The 17,954-nt window shown below is 46.0% G+C and overlaps 1 protein-coding gene across 2 annotated transcripts in view; it reads left to right on the forward strand.

The window, feature by feature from the left end:
- Positions 1-7,057: 7,057 nt before the first annotated feature.
- Positions 7,058-17,954, forward strand: part of RRP12 (ribosomal RNA processing 12 homolog) — a 30,664-nt gene continuing 19,767 nt past the window's right edge. For both annotated transcript variants that reach the window (XM_041746666.1, XM_041746667.1), the window contains exons 1-10: positions 7,058-7,288; positions 7,826-8,055; positions 11,252-11,335; positions 12,757-12,833; positions 13,322-13,427; positions 13,628-13,744; positions 14,843-14,981; positions 15,090-15,217; positions 16,137-16,235; positions 16,890-16,981. In XM_041746666.1, coding sequence (XP_041602600.1) covers positions 7,150-7,288; positions 7,826-8,055; positions 11,252-11,335; positions 12,757-12,833; positions 13,322-13,427; positions 13,628-13,744; positions 14,843-14,981; positions 15,090-15,217; positions 16,137-16,235; positions 16,890-16,981 — 1,211 coding nt within the window. In that variant the 5' untranslated portion in view covers positions 7,058-7,149. The remainder of the gene's footprint in view (positions 7,289-7,825; positions 8,056-11,251; positions 11,336-12,756; positions 12,834-13,321; positions 13,428-13,627; positions 13,745-14,842; positions 14,982-15,089; positions 15,218-16,136; positions 16,236-16,889; positions 16,982-17,954) is intronic.

Genomic DNA, 17,954 nt, shown 5'->3' on the forward strand with positions numbered 1-17,954 from the left:
TCTTCTTCAAAGCTCTTCTTTGGCCAAATGCTCCAGAAACTGAGGGACATGCAGCCTTCTGTGACAGTGACATGCCAGGCATGGGGCTAAACCTTCTGTGGGCATGATCTTATTTTAACCTCAGGATGGCAGCCCCATTTTCAGGTGAGAAACTCTGGCTTGCAGAGTTCAGCCATCTGCCCCCAGTCATACCTGGGATATGGCTCCAAAGACAGTCTTGCCTATGTCTGTAGCCTGGGCTTTGACACAGCTCCAGCAGTTAGGACAATGCTCGAAGCAGCTGTGACTCCACCACCTGGGTCATGATAGGTTGCCGGGGATGACAAAACCCTCCTCCCTCTCCCAGAACTTGAGCCCTACGTTAAACAACCAAAACATCTGCTTCCTCTTGGTTTGGGGGAAGAGGCAAAGCCTCAACTTCCCTTTCCTCCTGCCCAGTGTCATAACACATAACAGCCCCATCGATGTAAAAATGGCCTTTCTGTTGGCCTTGGGCTCAGTGCTTTGGGGGCAGCAGCCCTGTTCCCTCCACACGAGCTTCAGAATTTTGAGAGCAGTGGTTGCAGAGGGAGCTCCTAGGCTAAGGGTCAGATCTCTTGACTTTTGCCCATTGACCAGCTGTGTGACTTTGGGAATGTCACTGAAGCCCTGGGAATCACCTTCCCACATTTGTGAAATGAGGACACTGCTCTGTCCTCCTCAGTTAGATAATAGGTTAGAAAGTGTTTTGGAACTCAAGAAGAGCTTTTTTTTTTTCTTTAAAGATTTTATTTATTTATTCATAGACACACAGAGAGAGAGGCAGATACACAGGCAGAGGGAGAAGCAGGCTCCGTGCAGGGAACCCGATGTGGGACTCAATCCCGGGTCTCCAGGATCACACCCCAGGCTACAGGCGGCGGCAAACCGCTGCACCACTGGGGCTGCCCAAGAAGAGATTTTTGAATAATAATAATTAGCTCATGTTTAGTGCCTTCTCACCAAGTGCCAGGCAGTGCACTAAGCACTTTACAAGTATTATCTTATTTAGTTCTCATGTACCCTATGGGTAAGCATTCTTAGTCCCATTTTACAGCTGAGGATAACAGACCTACAGAGTGAGGTGACTTGCTCAAGGTCAGACAGCAAGTGATAGTAGTTGGAGTCTAACACAGACGGTCCTACAAATGTGAAATTAATTGAGCAGAAAAAGAGACCCTGAGGTCTACAGGACCAATCCTACAAATGTGAAATTAATTGGCCATAAATTGTATGGATTATCATAGAGAAAGCTAATTCTTCTGGATAGAAGACGTTGCTGGAATTCGGGGACAGCAAAGTTGCTCCCTAGTTGTGCAGAGTGGGAGAAAGTATGCTCAAGTCATTTGGATGCCTCGAGTCCTCCTGACACCACCTTCTGAAGGAGGCTCGGAGCACATGCTTCCAGATGGAAGGCCAGCCCACTTCCAGACAGGTGGTTCATCCAGAGGCTGTACCCAGTTATGATTTAGCAGACTCGGTTTGCAGGCCAGCAGGTGTCTGCTGTCCAGGCAAATGATGGGAAGGCTGCCACTAGCCTGGCCCTCTTCATCTCCCCATCTGATTTGCAAAATCCCAGCCACTGGATGATACTGCGGCCTCTCTCTAAGGTTTCAGCTTTAACTGGCTGCTTGCAGAGCCCCCTCTGGTGGCCCAAGTTCACCACCACACCCTTCGCAGGGTACTGCTAACATTTTTGGAGTTGTACATATTTTGATACACACACTTTCATATTGAATCCTCACAGTAGCTCAGTGGGTTCAGTATTATTATCACCTCTTTACAAACTATGAAACGGACACTCGGAGAGGTTAAATCCCTGCCCAGTGTCATTCGGGAAAGCAGACTCTAACCAATACTTTCTATGTCTTCTCTCAGTGAATGTTCCCACATCTAGACCTCAGGTCATGAGCACCAGGTTGCTTACAACAGTTTCCAAACTCGGCTTCCTCTTCCTCCTCAGGCCACCCGTTTCCTTTTCTCAGCCTTACTGCCCAGATCGCAGCCTGTGTCCCAGAAGTGGGCTCTGTCAGAAGTGGTGCATTGACTCTCAGGGCTGGGGGTACAGGGTCCAGAGTCCGCACTGAGTTATCTTCCCTACAATGACACTTCCTCACACTAACAGTCTTTGTGCTCTCTCTGCTCTGCATGTCAGGGACACTTTCTATTTTTAGTAAACCAATGTAATATATAACATATATTATACATGTATACATATATGTGTGTGTATATATAATAACATATACAAAAGGCAAAGGGGCACACAAATTATAAGTGCATAGCTAATGAATTATCACACAGTGAAGACATCCACGTAAATTCACCTCTGATAAAAAAAAAATTAAGAATATTACCACACCCCTTGTGCCCACTCTCAGTTACTACCACCATGGCAACTGCTATCCTGACTTCTAATACTATATGTTGAGTAGCAAAGCCTGGTTGCGAACTTCTAAGTGGGATCATGCAAAATGTTATTTTTTTGTGTCTGGGGTCTTTTGCTCAACTTAGATAATACATGCTATTGCATGTAGCAGTAGTTTCCTTGTTCTCTAACTGTATAGTTGAATATTATTTCATTATATCAGTATTCTATAATCTATCCATTCTGTTGGTGATGGACATTTAGGTCATTTCCAGTATTTGGCTATTATGAACACTATCATATATCATATATGTCTTTTATGCATATAAAGATAGATCTCTGTTGAGTATACATTCAGAAGTGAATCTCTGGATTATAGAGAAGGCATATATTAAGTTTTACTAGATGCTACCACACAAAAGTGGGTTTATCAGTCGATATTCCCTCCAGTTGCATGTGTGGCCAGTGGCTCCACATCCTCACCAACACTTAGTATTGCTAGTCTTTCTAATTTTAGTGATTCTGGTGGGTGTATAATAGCATTTCGTTCTGATTTTAATTTGCATTTCTCTGATTAATGAGATTGAGCATCTTTCCATATGTTAATTGGCCATTTGGATATCCACTTTGGTGAAGTGCCTGTTCATGTCTCTTGCCCATTCTTATTAGATTGTCTACCTCATTCTTTTTTTTTTTTTTAAGATTTTATTTATTCATGAGAGACACAGAGAGAGTGAGAGGCAGAGACACAGGCAGAGGGAGAAGCAGGCTCCATGAAGGGAGCCCGATGTGGGACTTGATCCCAGGTCTCCAGGATAACGCCCTAGGCTGAAGGCGGCACTAAACCACTGAGCCACTGGGGCTGCCCTGTCTACCTCATTCTTATTAATCTGTAGGATTTCTTTCTATATTCCACCATACTTGTCTGTCAGTTTTATGTATTGCAAATATCTCCTCTCACTCTGGCTTGCCTCTTAGTGCTCCCTATGGTATCTTTTCGTGAGCAGAATTTCTTTTTTTAAAGACTATTTATTCATAAGACACACACAGAGAGAGGCAGAGACATAGGCAGAGGGAGAAGCAGGCTCCATGCAGGGAGCCCAATGTGGGACTCAATCCCGGGTCTCCAGGATTATGCCCTGAGCCAAAGGGAGGTGCTCAACCCCTGAGGCACCCAGGCATCCCTGTGAGCAGAATTTCTTACATTTAATGTATTCCAGTTTATCAATCTTTTCCTTTATGGTTACTTCTTTCCGTGTTTCACTGAATAAACTACTATGCTGTGGAAACTTGTGCAAATTACTTCATCTTTCTGGACTTGACAAAACAAATTGGTTCAGATATTCTAATGAAAAGTTGGCTTACAGACGAAACTTGTTTTTAAAAGGAAAAGACCTGGGGCCTCTGGGTGGCTCAGTTGGTTAAGCGTCCAACTCTTGATTTTGGCTCAGGTCATGATTTCAGGGTTGTGAGATCAAGCCCTGTGTTAGGCTCTGCACTGGGTATGTAGCCTGCTTAAGATTCTCTCTCTTCGTTTCCCTCTGTCCCTTCTCCCCTCTATAAAAAAAGTAAATAAAAAAATAAAAGGAGAAGACCTAACAAAATGTTGCTAACTCCTTATTTTGGCAAATAATAGTGGGGTTCTCTTTTTTGGGGGGTGGAATCTTCCATTTAGTCTCACTGTTGCTTTGTAAAAGAAAGGGTATTTGAATATCAGCATCACTAGACTGTGGTTGTTTTACTACAGAGCAGTAAAAGTATTGACCCTGACTGGGTGTCACCCGTGGTCTGGATGACCCCTCAGGTGCCTACTTCTAGCACCAACACTACAGTTTCATGAATTTCATCTCAGTCTTCCCTTCACTCCCCATCTCTAGCTTTTTGGTTCTTGGACCAAAATTCACTTTTTGGAACTTTTTTTAAAAAAATATTTTATTAAAAGAAAGATTTATCTATTCATCACACACACACACACACACACACACACACACACACACATAGCAGAGACATAGGCAGAGGGAGAAGCAGGCTCCATGCAGGGAGCCCAATGCAGGACTCGATCCTGGGACTCCAGGATCACACCCTGGGCCAACGGCAGTTGCCCAACTGCTGAGTTATCCAGGCGTCCCACTTTTTGGTGCTTCTTAACTTCCTCAGAAATGTATGTTTTGAGCTTTGTGTTTCTATCTGTGGAGTAAAGGGTATCTCAGTTTGTCTAAGTAAAGACTAATTACAGTTATTGGTATTTACATTTATCCTTGAATTTCTATAATTTGTGCCCCTGTTTTAGTCTTCTTTCCTCCACAACACACATATACTCATTGATTCAACAGTAATTTGTTGAGTGCCTACAGTACTTGCCACGTACTCTTCCAAGTCTTGGGAAGGGAAGTCACAAAGGCAACATCCCTGTCTTCATGGAATGTATATGGTGGATCTATGTTTTTCACAAGCTTCACATAGATCAACCAGTTGTGAGAAACATCTGTGCAAAAGGATATTTAAGAATAAAAGGTACCTTTAGTCTGTTCAGGCTGCTATACCAAAATAACATAGGCTTGCTAGTTTATAAACAACAGAAATTTATTTCTTAAAGTTCTGGAGGCTGGAAGTCCAAGATCAGGGTGCCAGCATGGTTTGGGTGAGGGCCCACTTCTTGGTTTATAGCTAGCTCTTTCTTGGGGTGTCTTCACATGATGGAAGGGACTAGGGATCTCTCGAATTGTTTTTATAAGACACCAATTCCTTAGATGATGGTTTCACCCTCGTGACTTAAATATTTACCGAAGGCCCCATCTCCTAACACCATCATACTTGGGACTTAGGATTTCAACATAGGGAGTTTTCAGGGATAAAACATTCAGACCATAGCAAGGGGAAACATTCACATATCAAGTGAAAGAAGCAGTATACAAAAAAGGGTTTTTTAGTATACAAAAATTTTGTTAACTTCTAGTTCATTTGGAAATTTGACTTACTGTAGTGTCTTTTTCAGTGGGAGCTAAAAAAAATGTTAAACAAATATGTTAAACCCTAATTGGCCAAGACTCACCAGGGGGAATACTGGTCTGGCTCGTCAGTAGAGCATGCGACTCTTAATCTCAGGGTTGTGAGTTCAAATCCCATGTTGGGTGTGGAGCCTACTTAACAAAACAACTCACCAGGATCTACCCATAGTTTGACAAATCAGGTTTGTTGATGTGAAGTGGAGGAGGAAATTCCAGAGGAATCTTGGAATGCTGCACCCCAAAACAGGGGAGGGAGAGATCTTTTTAAAGTTTGGGTTCCTAAATAAATAAATAAAGTTTGGGTTCCAGCTAAACAATTTTGGGGAGGGTCGAAGGGGAGTGGAGATCAAATCAGGATGACTGCTGGTTCTGATGTGGGATTAGAAGAGATTATCGAGAAGGACTGAGTGCTGCCATGAGGGAGGGTGGTTTACCAACTGGGTGCCCCCAGTACTAAATGAAAATAAGTAGGGACGCCTGGGTGGCTCAGCGGTTGAGTGTCTGCATTTGGCTCAGGGCATGATCCCGGTGTCCTGGGATCAAGTCCTGCGTTGGGCTCCCTGTGGGTAGACTGCTTCTCCCTCTGTCTGTGTCTCTGCCTCTTTCTCTGTGTCTCTCATAAGAAAGAAAGAAAGAAAGAAAGAAAGAAAGAAAGAAAGAAAGAAAGAAAGAAAGAAAGAAAGAAAGAAAGAAAGAAAGAAAGAAAGAAAGAAAGAAAGAAAGAAAGAAAAGAAAAAAAAGGAAGGAAAGAAAGAAAGGAAAGAAAGAAAGAAAGAAAGAAAGAAAAAGAAAGAAAGAAAGAAAGAAAGAAAGAAAAGAAAAGAAAGAAAGGAAAGAAAAAGAAGGAAAGAAATAAGCAGGGGGCGCCTGGGTGGCACAGATGATTGAGCCTCCGCCTCTTGGTTTTGGCTCAGGTTGTGATCTCAGGGTCCTGAGATCGAGCTCCACGCTGGGCTCCACGCTCAGCATGAAGTCGGCTTGAGATGCTCGCTCTCTCCCTCTCCTTCTGCCCCTCCCACTCGCGGACGCACAGGCACTCTCTCTCGCTCAAATAAATAAATCTGAAAAAATTTATTTCAGATGAGTGGCTCAGTGGTTGAGCGACCGCCTCCGGCTCAGGGCGTGATCCTGGGGTCCTGGGATAGAGTCGTGCAATGGGCTCCCCGCAGGGAGCCTGCTTCCCTTTCTGCCTATGTCTCTGCCTCTCTGTGTGTATCTCATGAATAAATAAAATCTTAAAACAAAAAAAAACAAAAAAAAAAAAAAAAAGAAAGAAAGAAAAAAGAAAAGAAAAGAAGCAGAGTTTAGAGCATCATGGGCTGCTTTTTTCTCGTTTCAGGACAAACTCCCCGAGGTTTCACTCTTTCAAGTCTGGCCAGGTTTTGACTCTCAAATAAATTTGTTTCCAAGCTTTACTTTCGAAATTAGATGTTAAAAAATAATATAAATATGCGTGTGATCGTCTTTTAACCTGCAAAGTAATTCTAGTTTTATAAGGGTAAGAACCCACAGCTGTGGCCAGGGGAGGATAAGCCCTAGCGACTCCCTAGCAACCAACCTGCTCGGAACCGCTCAAGGATCCGGAGCCTAGAGGAAACGCAAAACCGGATGTTGACTATTTCGCCATAGAAACAGACGCGAATCCGGAAGTTACGTCAGAGAAAGAGGAAGTGAAGCCGTCGCGGGTCCACGTGGGTTCTGCGCGTGTTTCCAGGTTCCGGTGGCTGGTGCTGTAAGCTGAGTGGTGGCTTCGTCGAGATGGGTCGCTCGGGAAAGTTGCCCTCGGGTGTCTCGGCCAAGTTGAAACGCTGGAAGAAAGGCCACAGTAGCGACAGCAACCCTGCCATCTGCCGCCACCGCCAGGCCGCTCGCAGCCGCTTCTTCAGCCGGCCCTCAGGTTAGCGGGGTCGAGACCGGCGAGCCGGCCGGGGTCTGACGAGCTGGGCCTCTCTGGAGGCTCCGGGGCCCGGGCGTTGGACCTCTCTTCTCCTAGGACGTGGCACGTGGAGCCTGCTGTAAAGACTCACCCTTCCCTTTTGACAGATGGGGAAATTGAGTCCACAGTAGGGAAATGAGTAGCTCTGGATGCCACGGCTGTCAGAGTTGGGACTTGGCTATAATCAACTGTGGGGGACTCTTTACAAGGTGTTTTCACCGGCATTTACTTCCCAAACCCCTGCGTGCAGCCCCCACGCCGGCCCCCTCCCGCACCTAAGCCGTCGGGACACGGAAGCAGACACTTTGACCCGGAGGGTGCCCTGTATGCGTTTGCTGAGTTCTAGGCTTATAGTGGGCTGATGAGGCAGGCCAGGTTCAGAATTCCGCCTCTCAGGTTGGGGGCCTGTACGTGACTAGTGTCTGTCCTACGGGTGGATCCTGGCCAAAAGGAAGTTGGGGTAGAAGCGAGGGCCTCACCTGTGCCTCCTGTTTTCAGGAAAAAGTGACCTGACAGTTGATGCGGTGAAGTTGCATAATGAGCTGCAGTCAGGGTCCTTGCGTCTGGGCAAAAGGGAAGCCCCAGAGACGGCCATGGAAGAAGAGGCGGCCCCCTCTCTCACGGAGAAGTCCAGCGGCACCTTCCTGAGCGGCCTCTCGGACTGTACAAATGTCACCTTCAGCAAAGTGCAACGCTTCTGGGAGTCCAACTCGGCTGCCCACAAGGAGGTAGGGGGAGGATCAAGAGGACTTGGGATAGTGAGGAGGAGCCAAACTCCGGCTTTTTGTTTTCTTCCAATGCTGGCTCACTGCTGCCCTGGTCAGCTAGTATTTTTGGATGATGTGTCATCTCTCCTGCCCCTTGTTTTCCTACTTGCTAGCTCTCCTGGGGCAGGTTCCACTTTCTGCTTTTTTTCTAATGACATCTCCCCTACTCACGTATAAAGTCCTTCCGGGTACAAATACTTTACAAATATTTATCTCATTAAATGTAGATAATGCAGGACTTTTTACAAATAATATTTTCTTTTTTAAAAATATTTTATTTACTTATTCATGAGAGACACACACACAGAGAGAAGTGGGGGGCGGGTGGCAGAGGCAGAGATACAGGCAGAGGGAGAAACAGGCTCCATGCAGGGAGCCCAACATGGGACTCAATCCCGGGTCTCCAGGATCAGGCCCTGGGCTGAAGGCTGCACTAAACCGCTGAGCCACCAGGGCTGCCCACAAAGAATATTTTCAAGAAACATTTTTTGAGTAAATTAGTGCTGAATAACAACAGATAGATGTTTTATCTAACAAGAACCAGATTTTATTTGTTTTTTTTAGTTAATACTTCCTAATTATACAATTTATATTCATTGTTTACATGAAAAATGTCAAAATTATAAATGGTACCAAAGTGACATGAGTAGAATAAAATATGAAAGTTGGTCTCCCAACTTAACTCCTTTGTGGCAGTTACTGTTGATGGATCATCATGTCTACCTAGCCCAGCACTGTCTAGCACATGGTGCAAGCCACATAAGGAATTGTGAAGTTTAGTAGCCATATTTTAAAAAAGTAAAAAGCAAATGAAATTAATCTTAATAATAAACTTACTATATCTTTTTTTTTCTTTTCTTTTTTTAAAAGATTTTATTTATTTATTCATGAGAGACAGAGAGAGAGAGAGGCAGAGGCACAGGCAGAGGGAGAAGCAGGCTCCATGCAGGAAGCCCGAAGTGGGACTTGATCCTGGGTCTCCAGGATCACACCCTGGACCGAAGGAGGCTCTAAACTGCTGAGCCACCCAGACTACCCTAAACTTACTATATCTAAATATTGTTATTCCAATCTACAATCAATATAAAATGAGATTTTAAAAAAATTTTTTTTTATTTATGATAGTCACACACAGAGAGAGAGAGAGAGGCAAAGACATAGGCAGAGGGAGAAACAAGCTCCATGCACCGGGAGCCCGACATGGGATTCGATCCCGGGTCTCCAGGATCGCGCCCTGGGCCAAAGGCACGTGCTAAACAGCTGTGCCACCCAGGGATCCCTAAAATGAGATGATTTGCATTGTTTTTAATCATATTATGTCTTCAAATTCTGGAATGCGTGTTACCTTTACACCGCTATTTGGATGCTAACTCTTCTTTGAAAGTATTTGATTTGGTCATAAAATTTACAATTGCAAAAGGTTCATATTTTCAAGTTGTTTTAAATCTGTGTTTCATAAAACTTATAATCACAAAAATAGATTCATATATCTAAATTGTTTTTGATTTTATTTTATTTTTTTAAAAGATTTTATTATTCATGAGAGACACAAAGAGAGAGAGGCAGAGACACAGGCAGAGAGAGAAGCAGGCTCCCGCAAGGAGCCCGATGGGAGACTCTATCCCAGGACCAGGATCACGACCTGAGCCAAAGGCAGGTCAACCACTGAGCCACCTAGGTGCTCCTGTAAATTGTTTTAAATCTATGTTTTCGAGGTACCTGGTTGGCTCAGTCATTTAAGCATCCGACTCTTGATTTTGATTCAGGTCATGATCTCAGGGTAGTGGGATTGAGCCCCAAGTCCAGCTCTGCATTTGGTGGGGAGTCTGCTTGGGGTTTCCTCTCTCCTCCTCCCTCTGCTGCTCCCCACCACTCATGTGCACGTAAAAGGCGTGTGCGCGGGCTCTCTCTCTCTCTCTCTCTCTCTCTCCCTCAAATAAATAAATCTTAAAAAACAAACAAACAAACCTATGTTTTCCAATAACTAGATCAAGTATTCATTTTTTAAAAAAAAGATTTTGTTTAGGGGTGCCTGGGTGGCTCAGTGGGTTAAGCCTTTGCCTCAGGCTCAGGTCATGATCCTAGGTCCTGGGATCACATCCCACCTTAGGAGCTTGTTTCTCTCTCTGCCCCTTCTTCTTCCTCTGCTTGCTCACTATCTCACTGTCTCTCTCTCTCTAATAAATAAATAAAATCTTTATTTTTATTTTCTTTTAACGATTCTATTTGAGAGAGAGCCTGTGTGCAAACGCACGCAGGTGAAGGGAGGGGAGGGGCAGGAGAGGGAGAAGCTTAACCAACTGAGCCACACAGATGCCCCTCAAGTATTCATTTTTAAATTTAAAATTTATAAATTTAAAAAAATAATAAGGGATCCCTGGGTGGCACAGCAGTTTAGCGCCTGCCTTTGGCCCAGGGCGCGATCCTGGAGACCCGGGATCGAATCCCACGTCGGGCTCCCGGTGCATGGAGCCTGCTTCTCCCTCTGTGTGTCTCTGCCTCTCTCTCTCTCTCTCTCTCTCTCTCTCTGTGACTATCATAAATAAAAATTTAAAATAAAATAAAATAAAAAAATTAAAAAATAAAAATAAAAAAATAAAATTTATAAATTAAAGATTCAGTTCTTCAGTCACACTAACCATGTTCCAAGTGCTCATTAGCCCCTTAGGAACATTACTATTCTATATTTTTTTGTTTAGCTTTACAGATAATATTTTATATGCAGTGTTCTGTACTTTTCCCTCACTGAACAGTAGTTCTAAATTAATATAGCATTGTTCCTCATTCTTTTCAATTGTCCTGTAGTATTTGATTCAATCATTACTTATTATGTAGTAATAGTACTTTATTGACCCTTTGTTGATGGTTGCCTTGTTCCAGCTTGTTACTGCAGTGAACGCATTTGTTACCTAAATGTTTGCAATTTTGTGCAGATATTCCTATAAGAGACAGAGTCCTAGAGGTGGAGTTTTGGCAAACATTTTGCTAGGCCTTATGGTGTATATGCATGCAATTGTGTGTATGAATGCAATTCATCTTGCCTATCTCTAGGCTTTGTCAGGAGAATAATTTGTGAAGGAATAAGGATAAGAGGCTAGCCCAGGGACAGGATTCAATCTAAAATAGATGTCATAGATGCCTTCTCCCTTACATGCAGATCTGTGCTGTTCTGGCTGCTGTCACTGAGGTGATTCGCTCCCAGGGAGGAAAGGAGACAGAGACTGAGTACTTCGCTGCATTGGTAAGTAGGTGTGACTTGAAAGTCGGTGTCCAGAACAGCTGTAGAGAGAAGATGGGTGCCTCTGGTATGAGGATATAGAGCAGGACATCCTTGAATAAGTGGAAATGCTTCCTGGCTGGCTCAGTCAGGAGAGCATACAATTCTTGATATCTTGGGGTTGTGAGTTCAAGCACCATGTTGGGCAAAGAGATTAGTAAAAAAGAAAAAAAGAGCGCTTTACTCATTCTCAGGTGGTGGCTTGGAAAGGCTGGTGGTATTTGTTACAGTATCCTTATAGAACAAAAATCCACTACTCTGGTTGTTACTGTTGTTTTTTCTTCCCTGATCCATGGAGCTGAGTTAGGCCTAGAGGATCCTCTAGAAAAAGATAGGCAAAGTGTGGCCAGGGGCAGGTAGGGAGAGGAGGGGGTCCTAAGACCCTTTACTGGGATTGGTGGGCTATCAGAATTATTTTTATAACATACTAGAACATCATTTGCCTTTTCACTCTCATCCTTTAATGAGTGTACTATGGAGTTTTCCAGAAGTTACTTCCTATCTGATGACATTATTTCAGTAGCTAATTGTGCTTGCATTATACTTGTATTTTAAAAATTTCTCAGTTTTAATTTTTAATGTGGTAAGCATCAGTAGATATCACCTATGTAAATAAAGCCTCTTTGGGGAATCTTCAAGAAATTCTAAGGGTGTAAAAGTTTGAGAACCACTACTCTGGAATGGGTTGGCCCACTATGGCCCATGGAAATAATTTGATCCATGGCCTGTTGTTTTTTACAGCTTGAGAACTAAAAATGGTTTTTATATCCTTAAAGGATTATTCAAACACACACAAAAGAATATGCAACAGAGACCATATATGGCCTGCAAATCCTAAAATATTTATTATCTGACCCTTTAGAGAAAAAGCCTTCCAACTCCTCTAGAATAATGAAATAAGTTAGATAATGATACATGGTTTTTATTATGTGCCAGGCAGTGTTGTGATTGCTGTGTATGAATTTGATGAAACCTTACAACAATGTATTCTATTTTACAAATGAGGAAGTAGGATGCCTGGGTGGCTCAGTCGGTTAAGCATCTGCCTTCAGCTGAGGTCCTGATCGCAGGGTCTTGGGATGGAGCCCCACGTTGGGCTCCTTGCTCAGTAGGGAGTCTGTTTCTCCTTTCTCTCCTCCTTGCTTGTGCTCTGCTCCCCCTACCCCCAAATAAATAAAAATGTTAAAAAATCTTTTTAAAAAAATGAGGAAGCTGAATCACAGAAAGATTTAGTTGCTAGCCCAAAGTCACAGTGGCAGAGCCAGGATTTGACCTTTGACACCAGAATTCTTGGTTTTAACTATCCTGCTGTGGACATGGTGGCTTCAGCCCCCCATCTGCCCAGCTTATACACTTCCATTAACACCCTGTGGTCTGGCCCTCAGATGACAACAGTGGAGGCCGTGGAGTCCCCTGAGTCTCTGGCTGCTGTTGCGTACCTGCTGAACCTTGTCCTGAAGCGGTGAGTCCTACCTTTGGTCTGAACCCCAAGTCTTTTTGGGGAGAAGGGAATGGCAGCAGGAGGAATAGGCTCAGGGAATTATTAAGTATCAACTGGCATTCTTCACCATGAGGCTCCCAGGGTGGCTTGGGATATTGTCACAGAATGTGAGTGTCAGTGCCTGGAAATCAGGCGGCCCTGCTGCCGTGAGTGGGGCAGGAAGGGGGCACTAGGGTGTGGCCACCAGGATACGGCAGCCTGTAGCTGTGAGGGGGGAGGGTAGGGAGAGGATTGAGGCAAGCTAGTGAGGCCCCATCTCGTGGATAATGGAGAATGACCGTGGTGAAGGGAAGAGGCACCAAGCTCAGGTCCCTGGAAAGCACACTGATGTGGCGTTGGAAAAGGTGGGTTCCTGTCCTGTCTCCTGCTCATTTGCTGAGTGCTGGGTCAGCACCTGCTGCTCTAGGAGGCCCCTAGGGCCTCTGACCAGCTCTTCTCTCCCCGAACAGCGTGCCCAGCCCTGTGCTTATTAGGAAGTTTTCCGATACATCCAGAGCATTCATGGACATCATGTCGGCGCAGACCAGCAGTGGCTCTACCTCTGCCGTCCGATGGGTTAGTGTCTGTGTCTGTTTCCCCTTCACCATCTTCCAGAGCCCCAAAGATTTGGCCAAATCCTGGATATTCTCTGGGAGAGGTATAGGTACCATGTGGACCTCACATGGATCCCTGGGCGATTTTCTGGAATTGGAGAGAACCTGGGCTCTTTTTCCACCTGGTTGAAGCCAGCGAAGCTGAGAGACTCTGTCTTACAGATCCTCTCCTGCCTGGCCACCCTTTTGCGGAAGCAGGACCTGGAGGCCTGGAGCTATCCCGTGACCCTGCAGGTGTACCATGGGCTCCTGAGCTTCACTGTGCACCCTAAGCCCAAGGTGAGGCTGCTGGGCCCCCAGAGTATGGTGGGGGGGCGCTATTCTAGTAAGTGGGCTGGGGCCAATCTGTCTGAGTAGGATCAGGGAGGTTGCTCTGAGCTGCTGCTTTTTGCCTCTGAAGCCTTATTTGCTTAGTCCTAGAAGATGAGAGGCAGTGCCTTATCCTGTAGAAGGGGTCTTCACTGTCACGCCCTCCTGAGTCTCCTGCCTCATTGGTCAGTGACAAATTTAACTACAGTGGCAGGAAGGGGCAGAGTGGGGCTTTGGAGGCTCGAAGACCCTAGTTGGATACTGGATCCACCATTCACGCTGTGACCTTGGGCAAGTTACATGAGCTCTTCAAGCCTTGGTCTCCTAGCTGGAAAATAGGAATAGTAATACCAACCTTGCCACAATGGTGTAGGGCGACTCCAGTGTCACTCACAGGCCAGGCTGGCGCTCTTCCTGGCTTACAGCAGGTGCTCCGCAAATGTTGGTCAGCCACCCTATTTCCTCCAGGAATTTAGGGCAGGGAACATGTAATAGCACATAGAAATAACAGTCCTCGATCGTTCAGTGTGTTCAGCATGCTTCCTCAGGTAGGCTCATACCTCCTTCCCTGTGTACTCATGAGGCCTTTCCCTCACTCTCTTCAGGTCTCTGCTGAAATGTCACTTCACTGGAGTGACACTTTGCTGGCCACTGTGTAAAAAGCACCAACCCTTGCTATATTGTCTGTATTGTACTTTTACCTTCTGGTGTATGTTTGTTTTCTGTCTCCCAAGAAGAGTGTGAGTTGTTTACTCTGGTCACTGCCAGACTGCCAGCCTCGAGAACTGTGCCTGGCTTGGTCACACTTAGTATTGCTGGGTGACTGACCGAATCCCTGTAATAAAGATGAGGACCTTGCAGCTCAAAGATGAAGTGGTTGGCTTACTCAAGGCCGTTTGGTGAGTTAGCAGGAAAGCAGGGATCGGAGCTGAGGTTTGTCTTACTGCTCAGCTCAGGAATGTGCATACAGGCAGGCCTGGGTACAGCATCAGCCATGGAGGAGGCATGCCATCAGGGCTGCAGGGTGTATGCTGACCCGGCCCTGGCCCCCCTTTCCTTTCCCCTCAGATCCGGAAGGCTGCCCAGCATGGAGTGTGCTCAGTCCTCAAGGGCAGTGAGTTCATGTTTGGTGAAAAAGTCCCTGCCCATCATCCTGCTGCCATTTCCACTGCCAAGTTCTGCATCCAGGAGATTGAGAAGTCTGGAGGTGGGGAACCAGGTCAACGGCAAGGCGGGTGGGGACAGAGGCCAGCCTGGGAGGACGGGGCACAGTGCAGAGGGTGGGCCAGAGGCTCAGCTCCTTCTTGTATGCCAGGCTCCAAGGAGGCCACCACTGTGTTGCACATGCTGACACTGCTAAAGGACCTGTTGCCCTGCTTCCCGGAAAGCCTGGTGAAGAGCTGCAGCGAGACTCTCCTCAGGGTCATGACCTTGAGCCATGTGGTGAGCTCAGCCAGGAAGCCAGAGGAGCATGCCAGGGTTGGGGGTGAACTGCAGACATCAGGGCCAAAATGCTGGTGCTTGGGAACTTGCTTAGGCAGGCCAGAGCAGGACCTGGGGTCTCCCCACTCCAGCCCTACTCTTGATTACCACCAAGGACATCAGCTGTCCTTGGTGTTGGATAGACCAGGCTGTCTTCAGAGTCCTGATCCCTTTGGGAGCTGGCTTCAGGGTTCAGTTCTGTGGAGTGGGGAGCCATGGCAGGGCTGGTAAGGTACCAGTCCTCTTTCCTGCTCGAGCTCTGTTTCAGCCACAATTGTGGGTCTTTTTTTTTTTTTTTTCTTATTTACTAACAAATTGGTATAACAGTTTTTTTTTGTTTTTTTTTTTTTTTTGGTATAACAGTTTTAATACATAAAATGATCTCTTGCATTTCTGTCATGCTAGCCCAATTCTATTAATCTTTATATATATCTTGTAGTGTTTGTTCACATGCATACTTTAAAGTATCTACTATATAAATAATAAGATCGTTGTTTAAAAGAAAAACCCCATTCAGAACAATTGGGCTGTGTATCCTTTCAGACTTTTTTTTTTTAATAAACAAACATAGATAAAAACGTGCGAAAATACAGCCATAATTATAGCCTGCATACCACTTAATAGCCTGCTTTCTTAGCCCATTCTGTTACAGATGTTTTGTTCATGTTTCTCTGTTATCTTTATTTAAATCATTTAAAAATGTTTCAGTAGCTGCCAAGCCTTCGTAAGTGACAGTCTTCTGAATGTCCAGGTGTGGGGAGCATGCTTGAGGTCAGGGGCCTGGGTCTCTCCCCAGCCCACTGGCTAGAATTGGAGGTTGAGATGTCCAGGGCAGCCGTGGGCTTTGCAGTCCCCCACTAAGCCTCCATGTCCTCTCCAGTTGGTGACAGCCTGTGCCATGCAGGCCTTCCACAGCCTCTTCCACGCCAAGCCCACCCTGGGCACCCTGTCGGCAGAGCTCAACGCCCAAATCATCACGGTAAGGCCTGATGGTAAAGGGGTGTGGCAGTGCTGGGGTGCAGGGGGCCTGTTACTTTTCTACAGAGTGAGGTTGAGTGGGCTGATGGGACTGGCCCAGTGGAAGAGGCTATAATAGACAAGCAGACAGGAAGTAGGCTGCTAGGAGACCGGCCACCAAAGCCACATCAGTGTTCACAGGAGATGGGGGCTCTGACTCTACACTTAGTTAACTTAATAAACTATTTCAGTGTGGTCTCATGATATAACTCATAACTTGAGCAGAGACTCTCAAATTTAGGGGTCCCTGGATGGATTTGAGGAAAGGGGACATAAACATTACCCACATTGTTTGCAAAATATGCATATGTGTGCCCGTGTACATTTTTCCAGGAAAAGACTCTGTGGCTTTTGTGATATCCAAAGGGTTGTGAGACCCAAGTTTTACTCATCTGCTTCTAGAGACTTTGACCCCAGAGGAGCAGAATTGGAAGGGTTTCACGGATTAGGGAAAGGCAAGAGCGGGGAAGGCAATGGGGCCTGTGAGTTTTGGGGCCACATATGCAGGCCTGTCAGTGGGACATGCTGGTGTCTGGGGATGAGAAGGGGTCATTGTCATTAGGCCACTCCAGACACACTTGCTCAGTCACCTGCATATTCCCTGTCCCACCTCTAGGCCTTATATGACTATATTCCCAGCGAGAATGACTTACAACCCCTGCTGGCCTGGCTTAAGGTCATGGAGAAAGCCCACATCAACCTGGTCAGGTAGGTGTGGCAGAGGGATGTCCCAGGGCCTCCAGCCAGCCGACCTGCTCTGTGGCATGGATGGGAGGGATGTGAGCCAGAAGCTGGAAAGGCTTGGTGGTATCTCCTTGTCAGGCACGCTATAGGCCAGCTCTTGTGGTATGAGGCACGGGGCAGGGTAGCGTGGCCTGTGTCCGCTGGGGCTGCTGCTTTCCTGCCAGAGCAGTTATCAGTGAGCTCTAAGGAGCCACAAGGGGGGCTCAGTGCACCATGCTGGGGCCCTGAGGGTGGGGTGCCAGTTCCATCCTGATTATTGTCACCTCCTGACTGAATCCTGTGCAGTTGGTTTCCTCAGATCGCATCCACTTTGTGGTTTCAGCCCTCTCCCCACCTGGGTTAACAGTCCCCTCCTCTGGGCTTCACAGTCCCGTAAACCCCAGTTTCGGCCCTGTGTCTGTCATAAAACTCACATTGAGCTTGGCCACTTAAATAGTAGCCACTTGATGATTCTACTTTTCCAGAAAAAGGCTGAGAAGAAAATAAGTGTATCTACCGGTGACCTGTGTTTTGCCTGGAGTGGGGGTGTCTCAAGACCCTGGAGCCCCACCATGCTGTGTCTTCCCTCTCTTCTGCTGAAGGGCTCCTATTAGCCCTCGCTCTCAGGCTCTGTGCTGGGTGCTTTCTGTTATCATTCATCTCACGCATCACAGCCACCCCGGGAGGAAGGTCCTAGCCTTTTTCATGAACCAAAAATGGAAGCACTGTGAGGTAGCTAGTCATCCCTCTGCTAAGGAGCAAAGGAGGGTCTCTAGCCCAGGTCCACCAGGCCCTCATCCTTTTCCCTGCACCGTCCAACTTTTACCTGGAGAGGCCAGAAAATGGCAAAATAGCCTCATTCTCCACTTCTCAAGATATTTTTTAAAGATTTTATTTGGGACACCTGGGTGGCTCAGTGGTTGAGCATCTGCCTTCGGCCCAGGGCGTGATCCTGGAG

The sequence above is a fragment of the Vulpes lagopus genome, chromosome 2, assembly GCF_018345385.1.
Source record: "Vulpes lagopus strain Blue_001 chromosome 2, ASM1834538v1, whole genome shotgun sequence".
In the NCBI taxonomy this organism is placed as follows: domain Eukaryota; kingdom Metazoa; phylum Chordata; class Mammalia; order Carnivora; family Canidae; genus Vulpes; species Vulpes lagopus.